Source organism: Gordionus sp. m RMFG-2023, chromosome 3 (genome assembly GCF_954871325.1).
Source record: "Gordionus sp. m RMFG-2023 chromosome 3, tfGorSpeb1-WG-v2, whole genome shotgun sequence".
Taxonomy (NCBI): domain Eukaryota; kingdom Metazoa; phylum Nematomorpha; class Gordioida; order Chordodea; family Parachordodidae; genus Gordionus; species Gordionus sp. m RMFG-2023.
Window position 1 is genome coordinate 11147560 of NC_088777.1, and position 22398 is coordinate 11169957.

The 22398-nt window shown below is 25.5% G+C and overlaps 1 protein-coding gene across 3 annotated transcripts in view; it reads left to right on the forward strand.

Annotated features, from left to right (window-relative positions):
* Positions 1-352: 352 nt before the first annotated feature.
* LOC135927582 (potassium voltage-gated channel subfamily KQT member 1-like) overlaps positions 353-22398 on the forward strand; it is a 39994-nt gene continuing 17948 nt past the window's right edge. For all 3 annotated transcript variants that reach the window (XM_065463662.1, XM_065463663.1, XM_065463664.1), the window contains exon 1: positions 353-1221. In XM_065463662.1, the coding sequence (XP_065319734.1) occupies positions 572-1221 (650 nt within the window). In that variant the 5' untranslated portion in view covers positions 353-571. The remainder of the gene's footprint in view (positions 1222-22398) is intronic.

Sequence of the window (22398 nt, forward strand, 5' to 3'; positions counted from 1 at the left end):
ATATTAAAAACTAAATAATATTTATAATGGATATTATCTTTTTAAAAAATATATTTTTTTATGGTAATTACTAATAAATAACCTTTTATTTTTTTAAAAAAAATAAAAAATGAATAATTTATATAAAACAAAATATCTATTTAATTTTAAGATGTATACTTATAATATAACCAATTTCATAAAATTATATTATAAGAATTTTTTTTTTGGAAAAAATATCTATTATATTATATTTATAATAAAAATAAAATATCTAATTGTCATATCAAGTGAAAAATAAAAATTTAACTTTTTCATTAAAAATTTTTTTTTGATTCACTAATTTTATCAAATATTAGATTTATAAATACAAAAATTTAGTAAAAAAAGAATCCATAAACATTTTTAAACGAGCGCATCGTATATTTTTTTTCAAACAAAATTGTATGCCAAAGAAAGAGTATTCGGCTATATAGCCACATAAGAAGGGGAGAATATCATCGGTGCTGCATTCCGACAATCGAGTTTATTTAAAAAGGTCTTCTATCCTAACCCCAACCCCCTGTCTTCCCCCACAAAGGATATTCCGATTATGACATTGACAATTAATAACAAGGATATCGAAAAGGTGGCAGAACACAAAAATAATGTTTCTAGATCGAGGACAGGTAGTAGTTTGACCGAATTAAAATTTGGGAACAAATTCATGCTTAGCGATAATAAATCCTGGAGTGAGGAAAAAAAAGATCCTATAGGACTGATCGCTAGACGATTCTCAAAAAGTGGCGCCTCTAATAGGTCCAAAACGTCGAAGGAAACGGATAAGTTGGACGAAGGTTCCATGGAAGATGATAATAAGACCGACGAATATGGCACTTATAATAATTGGTGGAAAAGACCGGCTGGCAAAGTCTTCAATTTCAGTCATCCCCACTCGTCAGGTTCCTGCAAAAGACATTTCAATGCTAACCCAAAACCTAGCGTCAAGGAAGAGGCACCCACAGCTATCATATACAAACCTATAGGACTTAACGTGGGGTATTACGGTAAATACCCTAATCAAAATGAAAGATTATCCATAAAATTTTCATCATTAAATAAAAACAGTCACTTTTGGGACCGGAAACGGAATAAAAAGCCTACCGGTTATATCTCTAATATTTTATCCAAAGCTCAATCCAATATTTACAACTTTTTGGAAAGACCTACAGGATGGTTCTGTTTCGTATACCATTTCTCAGTGTAAGATTTTAAAATGTTATATTTTATTATCTCATTATATTTCTTGCATCTTTTTTATTATATTGCTGTATTGATTTACTAACCATAAAGTGATATGCAAGATATATTTTTAAAAAATGAAGTATATACAAATTATATAGTAAATTAGCAAAATAAATTATCAAACTAATCTCATTCTCATATCCTACACTTAATTATTATTAAATAATTAAATAATAAAAAATATGTTAATTTTTGAAATAATATATTTGTAGATAGAGCAACATTTTTTTTTATTATAAATGAAGGGTTTTTAATTGCCATATTTTCTATAAAATTTTTTTTAAAAAAAAATGCTTTATACAGAGTATAAATATTTATATTCTAAGTTTTATCTTGAAAATGGAAGATGATAGTATATTACTATCAATATCAACCGTATTCAATCATTTTGAAATTATATAAATTGAATACATTGCATAAGCATGCATGCTACATGCTGCAGTAATTATATTTTAAACTTTATGAATATAAAAATTTGAACAGTTTGTTTGATATCCAAAAATAAAAAATAAACAAAGCTCTCTAGATCCCTCTAAAATAATAAAGTGGAGTTATTCTCCCTTCTCCTACACTTGATGACTAAAATATAAAAAAATTCAATCATTAAATGAATGCTGATATGAGAATGCCCCCCCCCAGAGTCAATGGCATAATTGCATCTTAGCCCATCCCCCACAGTGTTAGAGATCCCTGGTTAAATGTTAGGCACCCTAAGTGCAAATAATTTATCTAAAATTATTATATTTGTAATTAATTGGGATTATTGCTTGATGTTATATCATATTATTATTAATAATAATAAATACTGTAAAACATCGCGAAAGTGGCTCGCTCAGGTTTGGTTCACTATAACAAATATTCCATAATGAATAGAGTAAATTATGAGGTAATTTAACAATTATAGTTATTGAATTTACAGTATAATTTACAATTTTATGTTTTATTTATTGGCTACAATACTTGGAACATAGTAAGCGAGTAGACGTGGTATCAACATGAGTCCAATATATTTATCTGCTAAATAATAGAGAAATAATCTTTAGAACTTTTCAATAACGAAAGGGATATAGTTGAAGAACTGTTCGCATAATCTATTCACAGAGTCTGCAAAATTAATTCCCTTTAAAAAGAAATTAACAATTAATTTAGATTTATTATTTTGCATAGAAACAAATATATAAATCAATTAATCTGATAGCTCGGATATCATTTGTTTAATAGAAAAGGCTTGACCATAGATTTCCAACTACCGAACTGCAAATAATTTATTTTATATAATAACTTTCTATTTAATATTTTTATTACTAAAATTTTATTTAAAATAATTTGCAAATTAGATATTAGCGACCTGTTGGATTTCAAAACCTGAAAATTGTTTCTGAATATTCAAATTCTATGAGATCATTAAAATTGATGATTTTATTTTTAAAACTTAGAACATGATATTGTAGATAGTGAGATACAAATTCAAGATAATGAGCAAATATCCAATTCATATATAGCTAAAATAGTTCGTAAACATTTTCTTCTAAGTCAAAATTATTATAACACTAGCAATCTAGAGCGTCATATTTTATTCTGCTAATATAATATATCAAAAAAGGATGCACTAACCTTTTGTGGAAAAAAAGGCTATTGGAACCTCAAGAACTTGCGAATTTATCTAGGAAAGTAGCTTGTACACCTGCAACTAGTATACCCAGCGAAAGAATCTTTTCCATCGCTGGATTAATACTCAACCAATCTCGAAAAATAATATTTATTCACCAATTTCAATATTACTAAATTTGATTTCTATTTTTTTTTATCTCTTACTCTTACTCTATATCTAAAAATTTACATATAAATTTGTTTTAAAAATCGTTAGAATATTTTTAATATAATGTGTGATTCTGATCTGGTTGAAAAGGCAATTTCTTAGCTTATTTTAAATAATATAATAATACATAAATTTATATAAGGGTGGGAAAGAAATGATTAAAGAACAACAGTATATTAACAATGTTAACTAGATGTCTAAATATATTATAAAAAGGAATATATATCACTATAAATTAAATCAATTAAAATTTTTTTAAAAATGTCGCGTCTTTGACGCCGCCACAAATTTATTAGGCGGCGTCTAATTCGGTATGCTAATAAAAAATTAAAAACCGTTGCCACCGATTGCGACTGTGGCGCACAGGTCTAATAATATGTAATGTATGATTTTATATGTGCATCTACAATTTTTAAATAATTTGTGATTTATCGTGTCTTACTAGTTTGATCCATCAGTTTGCTTGGATATGTTTTGGTCAAAAAAAATACAAGAAACTCTAATAAACGTGTGAAGCTTTCGAGAGGACACAGTCAAAGGCCTGACAAACGTTAAAATGTGGGGAATAGTAGCGAACCCCCTAATAAAATAAAGCGGAAAAATTATCCACCTAGACTGAAAGCGTAGTCCACCCCCTAACGATAACTTCATCATAAAAATTAGAAGATGACAATTTTATATCAAAGAGTCATTTCTCTAAATTCTTATTGGCTGTAGGCATTTACGCATTAAGCCAGTCTTCTTGTGCTCATAGATAATAGCAGCCATTCATGAAATTATCTTCTTATTTAAATATAACCTATTAAAATTTATCCCGTTTAATAAATAATAGAAACAGATTAAATTATGTAAAAATAAATAAACAAATAATTTAAGAATTTGGGAAATGCCCCATCCACCCTTCCAAGGGGTTCCATAATTAAAATAAACAAATAATTTAAGAATTATATAAATTTTACCTATAATCTAAAGAGAAAGGAGGTTAGATAATCTTTAAGAGGATCCACTATTCCCATTAATTTTTCTTACCTAAAATCGTAGAATAATGATAGCCTAGGCGGATTAAGGACCTATTAAAATAACTATAGAGATAAAATAAAATCTGAGAGATCATAGCACGTTAATTTATTACCTTTCGGCTGGGTCAATGTTTAGACTAGAGGATAATTTTTACTATTTTTTAATAAATTTCTTCTTCATATGATAATAGAATATAATATCATTAATATACCCGTAAATAATTTTTCACGATAATCGATATTTTCACAGTGATATATTTCGACAAAAATTATGCCTCACTGCCCAGTCCCTCACATACCCTACAATATATACATTGCATTGCATTATATTTTAATTATATCTAAAAAATATTATTGATGCTTAATTTTAATTGCAAATTTCGAAAAAATTATCAAATATCTTGCACAATCGATAAAGATATAAATCGAGTTTGGAGAGAGAGATAAAAAAAATTTCACATGAGAATATTTGTAAATAAAAAATGTTGAATGGAATGAGAAAGAGTCGGGGTGTTGCGATAGACATAAAATAGGATTATAGCGATGATAAAGGAATCGGAAAATTATTTAATGGGAATAGATAAAGTACTAAGATAATTAGAATTAGCAATAGCAAACTTTTATATGGTATTTAAAAATAAAACCTTATGTTGGCGGAATAGAATAATTTATAGATCCCCACTTCACTCAAAAAGGTTACAGCCTTGTATTAGAGAAGGTCAAGAGTGAATTAAGTTGATTCAAATTGAATCTTATTAATTACGCTAAATTCCGATATCAAAATAGGATGGCATATAAAGAGCTCATTCCTTGATCAAGAAATAGAAATTTTAAATTTAATTATTGCGGTCAGCTTCCCAAATCAAAATTATCATGTAAATTAATGATTTCTCTAATTAAATATTATTGTAATTTTATTAAATTAATCAAGGGTTCCCATATTAAAAAAAACATGAAATATTAAAGACAAAATAATTTAGGCATAGTCAGGGTTAGACCAAATGGGTTCAGGAATTTTAAACTCAATTTAAAATTTTGATAACAGGAACTTAATCGAAACCTATTTTCTTAGATGGGTCTGAACACGCCCCGATTTCATACCTGGGTTCGAGGGGATGTCCATAAATAGTTGTGTGGCTGCCCAACCAAACAATTTTAATATTCTTGGATGATTCTTTGGGTTCACATTCCTGGGTGTAGTAATATTGAAAAAACAATTTTATATGATTATATATTATGTCATTATGTGAAAATTTTCCCGCTAAATCACAGCTAAATGAATTACCGTGAAAAAATTATTTCAATCTGTTATTCGTAATTTAATATGATTGGTCAAAATTTCTTATTTTTTAAAGCATGATTAAAATAAAAGGTTAGCAATATAAACTAATTTTTATAAATTTATATAACTAAAACACTAACCCATATCAAACTGGAATTTTAGTGAAATCATATATATACTTATGCCCATGGAGGCGCATGCTATGTTTTTTTGCTGGGCCCAATTAAACTTCGGGTTTAATTTAATTCAAGTTCAAAGGATATTGGATTTTTAATTAGTTCAGAGGCCTGTCAAAAGCGATTATAAACAATTTATTATTCAATTTGTAATTAGTTTTATAACAAGCTTAGTTCAGAGTTTTAAATTGATTCATAAATATTAATTTTATGAATATCATATTCTCTTTGAGCATCCTAATGTTTAATTGGTTTTAAATTATCGATTCTCTGACTATTTATTATTATATATTACAATTATTAATACAAATTCTTAATTTTTAAACTATTACTACATGTGCTGTAACCGGTATTGATATACCGCCCATATTGAAAAAATATTTTAGGTGGCATATGTTCCAGAGATCAGCATGCCATGCCCAGAGGAGGCCTAAAGATTTAAAAAAATCTCTAGGCCTAACTCATAAGTTTTTTTAGACCGACTAATATAGGTTTTTGACTCTATATAAGTTGACTTTTTCCCGGGTCTGTTTAATTTTTTTTGAATAAAAAATCATAAATTCGCACTTTCGAGTTCAAAAATAGCTGCAAAATTCCAGGTAAATTTTTTTCACGGGCTATCTTTGGCCTCCTATTACAGGCAGACCCTTATGTAGCCTTTCCACTGTGTCGCAGCCCCTAACTCCAGGTTTTATTCGATCGGTCATTTAGAATTTTTTTAGTCACAATTAGTGTTGTTAAACGGCTCATTTTGAGCCGATTTTTTAAAACGGTTAACTCAATATTTTAGCCAGAAAAATATAAGTCTCGAGATTTCGATAATATATGCCTAGACCTTTGTTCCTTCTATGAGCAAAATCTTGAGGCTTGCGTAATAATATTTTGGACGAAATATTGAGTTAGCCGTTTCTAAAAATCGGCTCAAAACGACCCATTTAACAACACTAGTCACAATGCTTATATAAAGCCTTGGTTCTAAATGCCGTGCTCGATTATATAATAAATTAAAATAATTATTTATGAGTATTTCATTCAGATCAAATAACAAATTGTTAATATTTTACTATCATTATTGCTTTCAGGGTTTCTATATTTTTTGTTCTGAAATTATTCCAATTTTTTTCACGCTTAAGGTATGGCAACAAGGTTTTCATATTTGCTTATGACTTGGTTTTATAGCTTATGACTTGGTTTTAAGCGGATGAAACACGTGGATTGAAGAGCAAACTGCCCGATAAATAATATAAGACTAAAATTTTGCTTATAGATGGATGGCAGAAAGATTTGGATATCTATTTTCAAATGTCAAGGTTTATACAATATTCTTTTGGCTAAAATCTCATTTAGGCCCTTTTTAAAAATCGACCCGAATCGGGCATATTAACAACACTTCACCTGTTCTAACATATTGTAAATTTTCCTTTATTTTGCATATTATAATTTTTCGTCTTCTTATTACCGAATTAAAAATGTACTTATTAAGCACCACGTGTTGGCTTAGGTTTTATTGTTACTTTTTAAAAATTTAAATGAACCTCTATTTCATAGACTAGAGGCCAAATTTTTATCCTCTTTTCATAAAACCTATATATTTATTTCCATTATAATCTCAATTCTTGCAACGTTGGTCACAAAATTCCAAAATTTATTAAGTATATAGGCAAGTCGATCTAAAAAACCTATAAACTCAAGGGGATACTATCTCTGGCAAAGATTATATGAGTCTTGGTTTCAATCTTGTTTTTGAAGGATTTGTTTAATTACCATCCATTTTCGTAGAATAAAATTTACTTTTAGATAATATTTTTGAATTCATATATATTTGTGAATAAATAAAAAAATTGATTTAACCAAATTTAAAAGACCAAATATACAAAAAATCACTTTTCCTCATAATAAGGTAAAGTAAATTCAGATTTTATAAGCTTTTTTCCTTTGAATATTATAGTCAATAATTGATTACTCGATTGAAAATTTGTTATAATATGCCAATATTTTTTATATATTTTAGACTATATCAAAGATAATGTTTATATTAAAATACAATTTTTTTTTTCGAAAATTTAAGTGTAATTGCTTTTTGAAATTTTTTATATGTAATATAATATAAGTAATATTAAAATATTATATGTAATAATCATTATCAAATTTATTTAGGCAATAAAAAAAGGGACAATAATAAAAGAAGAAATTAATGGGGAATATTAATGAGTATTTATGATAAGTGGCCATAAGGGGGCATGATGTGATAATGATATGTATTTTTTTTTACATTATAAAGAGAATACCAGACTATTATAATAATATTATATAAAATATTTTAATATATCATTTTATCCTACCTAACAATATTGTATTTCAATCAATTCTCGTAGTCTTTAATCTGCGTATGGCTAATGAAAATATAAAATGCATAAAATGTTCTGATTAAATTGTCTGAAATTTATAAGGTAGATATTCAAGACATACTAGGATACCTTTATGGAAATATCAGATTTTTCAAATTTAAAAAAAACTACCCTAGGCTACTTCCAGACGGAACTTTTTTTTAAAGCGGGTTTTGGGGTTTTGGGTAATGTTACCATCACTCAAAACTTGTGTACGACAGTATAGAAATGATATTAATATTAAAATATAAATAAATTATATATATTTGAAATTTTTATCATATTACCAATATTTTTTATTTATGAAGATAGAGATAGGTAAAAATATTTTTATAAAAATTCTAAAGTAGCTAATAGCGCGTTACTTTTTTGAAAAAATAGCGGTAGGTAGAGCGCTACTTTTAATATTAGCCTTTAACAACACTGGTAAAAACATATATTGATTGATTCGCACATTGTCGGTAACATGACTATATAAATGTGAAATTGCATGCAAGAGATTATTGATTGATTCGCACATTGTCGGTAACATGACTATATAAATGTGAAATTGCATGCAAGAGATCGAAAAAGCTAAATTATTATTAGGGTTAATTGAGTTAAAATTAGATTTATTTTCAAATAATTTTCTTCGCATATTATTTGCGTATGAAGCAAGTGAAAGGACGAAAGCTTATTAATCTAAATTAAAAAAATAATTCCATTTTTTAATATATATAAGGCTTTAATGTGTCCAAAAACAATATTTGAAAATAATTTGATCTCTTAGAATAGAACGTAAGGGGGGGGGGGGTCATAGTGATTTTTACATTGCGGCATAATAAATCTATGAGCTAAATGTTTCAAGTGGTCTTAAAATCATAATTTAAAGAAAAATCTTTTATCAATTCACCATCTTCATAAACATTATTTTTATAAAAAATATTATTATTATCCATTCTGTATATTATAAAATCTACATTCATGTTTTGGCGAACAAAATATATTATAATATCTAGAATTTTTTAATAAAATTATATTCTGAAGTCGTAAAAAATGCTTTGAAGTGTATTTTCAAAAAAATATTTTAATAAAATTATTATCACTTATAAAAATTAAAAATAAATTTTATAATTTCATAATTTTTAATTAAAATTAATGTGTCTAGTAAACCATTTTATTATTATTAATATGGTTTTATATAGCATTTATTTTTTTAAAATCAAATTCACTAAATTTTAAATTTAAAGTTAGTTTTATGCGAGTAAAATTTTCTTTTGATCGTAATAAGTCATCTTGTCTGAGAAATGCAATGCAACACTAAGACCTTTATTAATAAGTTGAGTAAGATAAAAAAAATTTAAATAAGGAATTAGCTGGTTTTAGTATGAATATCTTCATGAATTCTTGTAAGGTCTTCTAATAAATTATTAAGAAGAAGGACTTCAACTACACGAGGAAAGAAGGTATGACTCAATATAGCCATTGAAATGGGGGTGGGTAGTTATGGAGACGCTCTCGTTATTGAGGGGCTCATATATTCATTGACTTGGGAGGAGGAGGTGGTGTCAAAATTATTGCATGAATCGCAGATAGATTATCACCATTAAGAATTTTCCAAGTTTAATTTATTAAGATAAACTATCGTAACCAATTGACGTCCTAGGAAATTCAGAATTACTTCCCTTCAATAAGACTAAGTTCAATATTAGAAGATAATGAATCTATGTATATTCTATGTTAAAAATTAGCCTTTGTAATAAAATAATCATAGAAACTTGTTTTTATTTATAGTTTTAGACGGAAATACCATATCTTGTCAAGAAATTTAATATGTTGAAAATTTAAAACATTTTTCAAAGATGAAGACAGGGAAAGGCACTGTTAAACATAAGTAAATTTAAATGAGTATACCAGATTTGTTAAAATAAATGCTAAATAAAGATATCATCTAAAAACAGACCTATATATACACATATTTAGTCTAAAAACGTGTCTAGCTAGATACAGAAATAATTTTATTATACTTATGTAAGGTGTGCAAAATGCTTAATTTTTGATTCTATTCTATTGTTAGAATTTAAATTTTGATATGAGTTGAAAAATTTATTTGTTTGTTAGATTTTAATGATTCATATACAAAATATATAATAAAATAAATAATTGTTCATTTTCAGAGATTGTCTGGAAATATTGATCTAAAAATTATGAAATATATTTTTTAATAAATCAATTGGGTAGAAAATTTCTAAAAAGGACAGGGGTCAAAAAAGTGTCCCTACTCCTAAAGCAAAAAATCTAATTTGAAATCCTAAAAGGGAACTACAAGTGTTTTTCGAAACTTTCCCTCTTAATTTTCTTAGTTTTCTATTATCTTTTATATTATATAAAATATTTTCATTTGTAAAAAAATTCTTATTATGCAATTAAAAATACCAGTAATATGAATTATAATATAAAATTTACCATGTTGTCATTATCCATTGCGCAAATTAAAATTTCTCTGGTTTGTATAATAAAATAAACTCGGAAATATTATTAGATGAATTTAATTCAAATATTATTATTTTTAATATAAAAACATAAAATAATTGAATAAAAATGTATTTAAAAATAGAAACATATACCTCTAAAATAGTATCTAGATACAGTTCCTTTTTATTATCCAGATATAATAGCTAGTTACTTTCTATAGGTTGGATGTTAAATACCATTTTGCGGAGGTTAACTTAGAGTTTCGTAAAGTTAAATTTTTTCCCAGGTGGGCTCAAGAGATTTATAATATTTCTTAATATATTTCCATTTGTCGAATCCTATTTGCTATTATTATCATCGATCTAATGTATAATTTACAGTCATTATATTTTTTCAGATCAGATTATCTTCAAATAAAACTTAATGATTACTGCCAATTATACAATACAATTCACACTTTAATGATCATTATATGTATTGTTAATTAAAATGTGTGCTTTGCATGGTATTTTATATTGTTTTTGCACTTAACTTCTAAGCATGATTAAAATGGTTTTTAAAAAATTTTTATAAATTATTTATAAGGAAAATTTTAAAAAAATTTATTATTTTCAATTCTAATTTATATTTTAAGCCTTATTCATTATATGTTCTATTTAACAGAGATTATGAATAGTTTCACTTTATAACTAAACTAAAATGTATATGTTAAGTTGACCAAATGTAAGTTACAAAATAAATTTTAGCAAATTCAGAAATTTGGACCGACAAAAGAATTTGACCGGGTTTGATACGGGGGTCCAAACATTTTTAAATAAATAGAATTTGGTTCAGAGAGTCTAGATATCGACAGATTTCTATACATCAACCTTAATTGGCTAAGCCTTGAAGTAATGAATTGGAATGACATATAATAAAATGAATAAATTCTAATCTTTTTTATGTTCAAAATCCGTAAACTTTTCCTTTTAATATATATCAATAACTTTATTCTAGTGCTTTCTTTAACATCATACTAAGAAAATGAGTCAAGGTTTTTAATATTATTATAAATCTTCATCATCATTTTTTTTTGGCATCCGTGATCGTCCATTAGCTTATTAATATAATATTATAATTTCACATCATATTTCTTTTATGAGCAAAAAGTTTATCGAAATTAATTTTCGTTGACAATTGACACCAATCTAAATGCCATTTTACATTCAAATTCAAAAAATGGCAAAATTTTTAATTTATAATGAAATTTAACACTTATCAATTTTTAGAATAAAATTAACATGACTTGAACCTAATTTTTTCTTAAACCTTATATTCGATTATAATTTAAACAATCTCCTTGATTTTTTAATTTTCTTGCGGAAATTAAATAAGTTAAAAGATTTATAATAAGTAAAATGCCGGAATATTTTTATATTTAATTATTCAATAATATATTATTCAATAAATAAAAGTGCTCAGGATTCAGGATTATTTTCTTTGTCAATATTAATCTGATTTTCTTTTACGCAGAGTCTGATGCGAGAGCCAATTTACTTCGAGGTCATTGGGACATTCTTTATAATTAAAGAGTCCCATTTATAGTAAGCGAGAATAAATATTGCCCACCGCAATGTGTAAAATACAAAATCCGGGTTAAAATAATGTGACTTTAAATCTCGCTTTTTATCATGGGGAAAAATAATCAAATAGAATTAAATAGTTGTTAAAGATCCCGACCCGATTTATTTTTGCCTCAGACCGGATCTAGAAAAGAGAATATAAATCAAAAATATATTTTAAAAAATTAATTTCTGCTTTGTTCTAATTCGAGAATATTCCAATATCTTGACTAAATAATTAAAAGACAATATCAAATAACTAATAAAAAAACCGAGACTTTTAGCTTAATAAAAGTTAATTATTAATCGGGGAAGGCGGGGTGGTATGGGGTAAGCTCAATAATTTGTCTATTCTTAAAATGATATTTACAAAACATCTTAAATTTTCCTCGAGGGTTTCCTCCTTCTCTCTTGGCTATGCATATCATGTATATATATGATCAGTATCAGTGTTATGTTAGAAAATTCTTCATTGGAGGCAACTAGGGCTCAAAATATATATATTTTTTAAATTACAAAAAACTAAAAGCAAAATTAACTATCAAATTTTATTTAATTTGTTTATTTACAAATAATTTTGTTTTTGGTTTAGAAATATATTATTGATGAAAAAAAATAAAATTATTATTGAATTTAGCCTAAAATCGACACAGTGTATAAAAATTTCAAGATGCTGAATTTAGCATGCTCATAGTAGTGAATAGGGGTATTCTTCTATGGTGATCAAGTAAAAGGGGATAAGTCTCTAATGCCCACTCAGATGTAAATTTTACTTCTTTTACTTTGTTAAAAATTATCAAAATTTTAGTAAGGAATAAAATAGAACATTATCTATTTAAGCTTTTTTTATTTATTTATAAAATCATTTAAACATACAGTTCTATAAAATTTAAAACAAAACTTTTGAGACCTGTTCAAATCGTAGAAATGTCTTTAAGCGGTCACTTTAAGCTTTCTTGGTCTTTTTTTTTAAAAAAAGAGTGAAGAATAATTTAAACTAAAATATTAAATCTTTAATGTATCTTGGATAATTTATTTATAATATAATAATAAATGTCTTAATGAATATTAAGTCATTTTATATATTCTAAATTTTTATATTATTATTATTACAATAAAAAAAATTATGAACTTGCACAGGACAGGACATTATATTTAACATAATAAAATACTGTTTTTTTTCCTTATAAATTCTTAATTTTTTTCATAAATTAAAGAATTTTATAGTTTTTTATGAATTTGCTTTTAATATTTAGGTTTTAGTTACTTAGTCATATTTAGTATTCACATGAAGTTAGCAATATTTTGGAAAAAAAATATTGTTTTATGTGATAAAATAATTCAACTAAAAAATATATCATAGATAGAGTATATTGTTCGATGTTCGTAAAGGTTTCTTATATAAATTGTTTGGATTATATTTAATTTCAACATAAGCAATCTATAATTCTTATTAAACATATCTTAATCATTTATAGTAACATATAGATATAATCTTTCAGAAATACAATATTTAAAGTTTTATTTTTTTTATATAAGTCCTATACCTAAAGGATGTAAAAGCTCCAAGATTAACAAAAAACAAACTCACTCCCCATTCCAAGTTCAACTTTAAAGGAAAAATATGAATACAATACAAAGAATTATTTAGTTTGAAAATAGTAATTTTCTAAATAATTATAAAATTCTTGAATATAGATGCAAAATTACTTTTTAAAGCGTTCAAAAAAATAAAGATAACTAAAAGATAGTCATTTTATATCAATGATTTACATTTTAAAATACAGTAAATAATTTGCCTATTCGCAATAAATGTTCTAATAAATAAGTAATTTGAGGTCTAAACATTGATAAGCTACGTTACTTACCCCCCCCCCTCGCCTACATTTAGATTACTCTAAGCATTTTAAGTGTTATAACTCATTTATTGACTTGATAGCTAATCAATATAATTTTTTTGAGGTTGAGGTTTCACGTAAACATTATAACTGGTTTTACAAAGTATCCCTCTTCCATAAATGTAAAAGTCTCGTAGGAAAAAATTTGCTGAATTGACTCTGCGATATAATCAATGTTTTTTTTGTTATAATGACAACAGCGGGAAAAAAAATTTTCACGATTAAAGCTTAGCTGTATTGATCTGACACCAGTAAAATATGCTATATAATAGTTAGGTATTTATTTTAACATTATTAACATTTTAGCACATAGGGGCACATTTCGGAGAGAACTTTGACTTTTAGACACGTAACTATCCTAAACTTTGTAAAAGATATCTATTTCTATTTATATTTGTCTATAAAAATTAGTTCAAATTTTATCTTCGTTCATATGTAATAAATTTTTTTATTTAAAATTATAACTATATATATACAATAATAAAAAATATATTTTATTGATATTTTAGATTAAAATCGGAAATTTTCTATTTTTTTAATGATAATATGAATTAAAAACTCTCAAGCAGAATTTACCTATTAAAGAAATACTATTAAAGTGATAAAATTTTCTTGATGAGTATTTATACATTATTTTACCACTTTTAATTCTTCAAATTTCATTAAAATATGTTTTTTTACATATAATCGGTATTTTATTTAACTTTTATAATTTAAATGAAAATTGACCTTTAAAATTTAATATATTTTTACGACTATTCTTGAGTTTTAGTTATTTAAGCTTTGAAAGGAGAAAATCTGACAAATTGAATGAAGGCCAAAGCATTTCATTAACAAAATAATGGTGTTATAATGTTATATATTTGTTTTTTTAATACTATTGACCCGTTTTGCCTATATAATATATTTGTATCATCATTACCATTAATCATTTCTTATCACCAAAAATTACAATTTTTATGATTAGAAATCTTTATTTTATATTAAAAAATAATACAAAAAAAATTAAATCCCCAAAAAAATAAAAAAAAATATTTTTTTTATTATAATATTAATATTAAAAAAATTTATAAACTACTCAAACAAAAAATTATACAAACTGGCTAGATGGCTAGATTTTTTTTTGTTTTTTGACGAATAAATTATCAAGGATAAAAAATTCAAAATTTTTAAATAAAAAAAAATCAAAATGAAGTGATGATCCTTAGCAATAATATGCATTCTAAAGGTTTATATTTTAACTCCTCTCCTGGAAGTAGCCATTGTAACATTTCTAAGCGTGGTGCGGCCGATTCGCTTAAAGCATACCGCGAGCGATACACTCTAAATGCCAAAAAAAATAATGATGATAACAATTACGATATGAAGTTGGACTCTGCCCATGCAATTAGTTCTTTACAGACTTCGATGTTCAATTTTATGGAGAGACCTAATGGAATGATATGTTTTCTATATCATTTCTCAGTGTAATTTTTGTTAATTTTATTATTTTTTGCTTATATTATTTTCTTAAAGCAAACTGAGTAATAACTAGAAAGGGGAAATTTTCCCAATTAATTATTGCCACACAGAATAATTTTTTGAAAATACTTTATTTGAAACTTTATATAAAATTATAAGTAAATTTTAATTAAAAAATGAGCGAATGTTAACATAAATCCTTCCTTTATAACAATTAATATTCTCATGTTTATAAATATTCTGAATCTGATGCTAGATATTACTTAATTAATATTCTAAAATAGATATGATATTCAACTATGTTCTTAGTAAAATGACATGGTCTGAATATATCTTCTCAAAATTTTCTTATTGAATTCAATAATCCATTTTTGCATTATAATATATCAACAAATTAGTAAATTATACTAGTATATGCAATCTTTTTCAAAAAAAATTGCTTAATTTAGTTGACACCTAGAAAATTATTGTATCAGAGCTTAATTAAATTAGGGAAAAAGTTGATGAGAAATCTCAAACATTATGTTTTTAGAATTCAAGCCAACACCCTATGAATTTTATATTCGCATACTACGAATCGCCCCTAGAGACCCCAGTTTATTAATGCAGGATCAATAGAAGAATTTTATAAAATAAATCTTTTCATCCCTCTTTTGAATAATTTTTTATGAAAGCTTCTTGATTTATCAAACAATCCTTACAAAAAAAATATCTAAAATATTATTAAATTATTCTTTGATCACTATACTCATAAACACTTGCACAAATGCTTCTTTAAGTAGAATAAAACCCTATTTAAACACTAACTCAGAAAAATAGAATGAATGGGCTTCCCCTTCGATATATTTAAATAGCGAATTGACGCTAAATACTGATGAAATCATGAAGAAAAATAGTTCACTCACAATGGAGATTGTATATATATTTTTCTTAAATATCTTCCCGATTTATATAGATAAAATATTTCTTAAGAATATTTTTTTGAAAATTAAATTTTTCAATATTTCCACTTTTAAAATATGGGACCTTTTTTTTATAATCAATATTCTATACATATTTTAAAAGTTCAAATAGTTCATATTTTAAATTATATTTGAAATCAGAACAAATCTATTTTATAGTAATTCGTAATAGCTGGATAATAGCTCCATTTTTGCCGTTTTGTCCAAAAACCGAACTGGCAATATCCCCAATTTCGATGATGCTACCGGTACTGCCTAATCAGGCAATAATTGTATTGCAGCTGGGACAATTTTGAAATATAATAAACATGCTGCAATACATGTACGGCATTTATTATTAATTGTCAACTCGGAGTCAGATGTTTAATTTTTGTAAAATTTCTTTTTGGATTGCAAAAAGAGGAGGGTGGAGAATATTTTGGCATGGTATACTAGCTTGAGAAATCATTTTTTAAATATTTTTTAAAAGCTATTTGAAACTATTAAATTTCTAAATTTAACATCAATTTAACTTTATATATTAAATTCGCAAATACAATTATAGCAATTATTTTCTATCTTTTAATCTTTTATTTTAAATCTTTAATAATCGGAATCAGCATGCATTCATTTAAACGATCTAGGCAGTTTTTGATAATTTTTAATTTGAAGGTTTTATCGCAAAAAGGTTATTCATAATATTTATCAAATAAAATTTTAGAGCCTACTATGCCTAATTTTATTTTGTAAAAAATTTCTATATTTTGAAGTGGGGGGCAATAGAAATCGGCGCAGCGCTCTCTGACCATTAGTCCTCCTGGAAATACTGTTCAAATATGTTTACAGACTGGTTCCGAAATATTGAAAATGTTTTTAAAGCTGTATTAGGCAGATTTAAGACATTTTTCTTCATGAAAAATTATTATTGACCGGGCCGGACAACTTGCGGAAACATATTTTACGGGTCAAAACAAAAAAAACAATTATGGTTCGAGCTGAGCCGTAAGCGTGATATGAAAATTTTACGAGCTGGTTCGAACAGGGCAGCACTAACCTATTGTATAACTCAGAGGTTAAGCAGCCCAACAGACGTATTTGGTTTGCTATCTGGTTCTAACTCAAGCTTGGCTCAGTCAAAATCAAACTCTTGGGAGAAGTTTCATAGGGTTAAAAAGTTAGAGATATGGAATAGGGTTATTAGTATATATATAAAAAAAACAAGTATAATTTTAAAATTTGGATTTAACAAAAATTTGAATATCGTGGAGAACTGCCAATATCGTTTAAATTGAATGCATGATTTGGTTTAGTATATAAACGCTTGCTTATATATAATATAATAAAATAAAATTTTATAATCAATTTTGGTCATTTTTATATGTAGTTGGTTATCAAAGATTTGATTTACTTGATTTTATAATATTTTGATTTTTTTTTTTAAATTAAGATTTTTAATTTTTTTTATTCATTAACTATGTTATTAAAAAAAAGATTATAAAACATCATATAAACAATTAATGATATAAAAATATAGCGCATATATATATAAAAATTTTAAAAAAAAACTGAATAAAATTTAAATTTAGAAAAAAACAATTAGTAGATCGATTTACACCTATATTGCTATATGGAACCGTGAAACAATGCAACTATTTTATAGAAGACTCCATTAATTACTATCGCCATTTATTTGACTTAATTTTCATCCGAATAATGTAATAAATTTAAGGAATCCTCACCAAAATAGCCAAGAGTATTAGTGACAGGGTAACGTTAGCGATGTCTGAATATCAAGATTTCTGCCGAATTAATTGCTGAGGTAATTATGGATCACTGCCGAAGAACTGTTTTAATTGAATATAAAATATTATAGGGAATCTCATTTTATAATTTATATATTTATTTAAATATAAATTAAAATAAATAGGGGAGACTTTGTTATATAACATTTAATCCACTTTTTGAGTTTAAATTTTCAGATCCTAAAAATCCCTAAAATTGTTTCTTTTTAAAATTTTTCCCCTTTTTAAAGTTTTGATTTTCTAGTTAAAAAAAAAGAAGATAAATATAAGTTATCGAATTTTGACGATCTAAGTGAAGTCTAAAAAATGAAATCCGATTCCCAAGGGTTTCCATCCCCATTATTTATCGGGAGAGGCCTTCACTTTACATCCTCCTCCATAGAATATTTTTTCAAATCTCCCTGATTTATTTAAAGAAGTGTCAAAAATGAGGTTTAGGGTAAAATTAAAATTTTTCATATAAAAAATTTTAAGTGGTAGGGATAATCGAATTTTTCCGACAAAATTTTTAATTTCAGAACCCCAATTTGAATTCATAACCCTGATTTTGACCAAACAATCAATCGGTTCATATGCTCTTCAATCTGAGGAATTTTATTTTAAAAAATTGGTTGCATCTAGATCGAGGTTATTTTGTTCAATTCCCGGTCTTTTTGCCGCGAACTAATTTTTGCAGATAAAACATTCATTTAGTTTCTAAACTCGATTACGTTTTAATTTTAGAGCGGCCTCAGCAAGTCCCTGTTGACCTTCATTATCTATACATTAATTTTTTTTAAATTATCTTGAAAAAATTCCAAATTCTCATAAGGGGAACTTTATATATTTATCCGAAATAGAATTTTTTTTAATTTAATTGTAAAAATGTAATTATACAAAAATTAAATTAATAAAATTTTAAAGGCAAAAATAATGGAAGATATTATAAGGTATATTATACATTAATTATAAAAAAAATATATTTTGGAAAAAAAATTTATTGAATTTTTCAATTATTTCGGCAAATTTTGAAGGAAAAGAATTGTAAAAATTATTGTTGAAAAAAATAAAATATTAACTATAAAAATTTCCTTTTTGACTGTAGAAATTTCTGACTTTTATTAATAAATTTTTTATAATTAATGATTTAAGAGATAGAAATCGAAATAGTAAAATAAAAAAATATTTTAAATTATTGATTTTTTTAAAAAATAAATTGAGACAATCTTAAAAAAAATACTGTTGGGAATGCCCATGTTAGCAAATGGCAATAATTGATTTGTTATGTGTAGTGATGGTCATGGTCCGACTCAAAACTCGGTTTACAAAAAAGGATAAGTCCAGTCTGTAGTCTAAAGACTCCAGTAGCGACTTTTAAAATGTACAATTTACTAAAAAGTTTTATGAATTGGGCAAGTCAAACTTAAATATTAATAAAAGACCAGCCAGGTCTATGATCCTTTAAAAAGACCGGTCTAAATCGGCCCTGTCTAGATCTAAGGCCGATGGGATAAGACTGTTGACTTTCTCTACTTATGTGCATCATGCAAAGGCTTTTTTAACAGAATTTCTAAGTCAACTATCTTTTTTTTTAATAAAAAAAGGGAGAAGATCAATTCTAGTTAATGTCATTTTGAACTATTTCATGGTTTTTTTTCATTTTAATTATTATTCATCTTTTTTATGAAAATTACTTTCCAATCATTTTAAGCAAAATTTTTCTAACTTAATTCGAATTTTCCCTAATCTCTTCTTCTTAACATTATTATATATTTATTAAAAAAAAATAATTAACATTTTTTATTTAATTTGGTACTTTTGGGAACATAGCTCAAAAATATTTTTCCTCGATATTTTATTTTAAAACTCATATACAGACATATATTTATCAATGATAATAAAGATTAGTGTCATAATACTATAATCATAATTAATGTAAATATAAATGATGCAAAATATATTTTAATAATAAAAATCTGAATTACTTATTAGTTGCACTTTAAAAAACTTAAAACATTTTTTATATTATTGTTACTAAGAGGAAAAGGCTAATTCATATTAAAATTTATTGATACTCTAAAAAATTCGTAAAAATTTTTTTGATAAATTAGGATATATTTTTATCCTGCCTACGTTTAGAAAAAAAATAATTATTCCATCCCTAGATATTGTCATAATATAATACTTTATTTGATTAATTTTTTACGATATAATTAAGGTCAAAAAAATGATGGGTTGACCATTATCTTTAAAAATTAAATGGAATTTTTGGGCTGATATATTTACTAATATTTTTTTTTATTAAGGAAATAATTTAAGTTCACAATAGCGAACCTTTAGATATACAATACTTTCTCATATTTTTTTAATTTATTATTTATTAACAAAGGACGCATAGAAATATAAAATCTATTAAGATAACAGGCGCGAACCCAAGGGAGCCCTTCCACCAACGCAAATTTGCCTGGTTTCATAAATGTCATTTTGAGCTAATAACCTCCCTGCCCACCTCTCTAGCGTGTTAAAAGGTTCGATTTTTGACTTTAAATAAGATTTTAGCCAAAATAATATTACGAAAGACGATGCCGAAATCTATCTGCAATCAATGAGCAGATTCTCCAAGCTTGCATATTATTTTTTGGCTAAAATATTGGGTTTAGCCGTTTATAAAAATTGAACGGTTTAACAACAATACTTCTCTCTCCCAAATGTGTATGCAATATGTAACTATAAATAAGATTAGAATGAAAAATTAGGAAAATTAATAACGTTTAAAAATAACGTAATTGGGAAATTTTTATTTCAAAAAATTATTTGAAAAAGATCTAACATAGCCAAAGACCTACAATAAGTGAACCTAAAAATGACCATTAAAATTTATGAGGAAAATCCCACCTACTACTGTCCCACGCTATCTTTTGTATAAAGAAAGCCATGTATGTTGTATTATAAGAGTTTCTTTTTCATCTTTGTTTTTTATAATGAAATTTGTTTTTTATCTTCCAAATTTATATAGAAACTTGTCTTTTCAAGAAAAACATGATAATATGAATTTTAATCTAAAAAAGAACCACCGTGATCAGGGCCAAGCTAAGTTTAGCAGCCCAGGGCAAAATAAATTAGGCTGACATTTTTAAACCACAAATTTCCTTAAGCCTTAAAAACACTTCAAATAACGAACTAGATAGAATAAGCAGCTTAGAATATAAATGTAATATTTATGCAATATATTATATATTTGTAATAAATGACTAAAATTACCCATTTATGTAATAATTATGCCGTATCGTACTTGGTTTTTTTATTTTTGAAACCTATTTTTGTTTAGCCCAGACAAAATAGGATTTGAACTAGGACACCATATTTGAAATGAAGAAAGAAGGAAGTATATATATTAAATAAATATTATTTGTTATTTATATATTTTTTTTGATACAAATAAAGAGAATACGAGGTAAATCTAAATCCTCTATCTTTTTAGGCTGTTTGGAAGAATCTGTATAGACGGCTAAACAGAAAATTGTTTAGGAATATGAGGAATTAAGACACAGCCCTGCACCTTTTTTATTCACTTTTAAATGCATAAGAAACAAAATTTGTCAGCCCCTAAAATAGTACAATTTTTGTCGCAAGTTCCCCATTTGCATGAGTCTGACGTGATTAATTAAAGCTTTGAGTTTAGTAGTATATTGATCTGGCAGTCAAGTATTTTACAATTTATAAATTATTGCCATTAATAGAATCACAACATCTAAAAAATATTTGTTGAGGATCCAAGTACTATTTTGTTTACGGTTAGTGTTTTATAAACAGGGTGTTATTTTCAATGAATTTTTACATGTGAAGCCATCTAGAGAGACACAAACAGGCTTAATTTCCTATAGATTGCACAGATAATTTAAATTATATATAGTTTTTTCTTAAATTAATTGGGAGTGGATTATAAAAACTATTGTTTTATACAAAGTTCTCTAATTATAATTATAATAAAAAGACAATTTGGAAAAAATAATTTCAATTTGATCAAAATAATAAGCTATTATATTATATTTTATCTAAAACTATTTCGTTCTGGAATATTTTGATATTATAAAGGTAATAAATTATATTATAAAAAATAAAAATTATATATTATATATAAATTATGTGAAGTGATAATTATATTAACAATTATAATTGGTCTATGAATTATGGTTAAATTTTATACATATATTATAAATGAAGGCGCACTAACATTTTATTATCATTTTTTTCAAAGTTTTTGAGGTTATTATAAAAATCTATAATAAAATTATCAAACATTGGTATAACGTAAG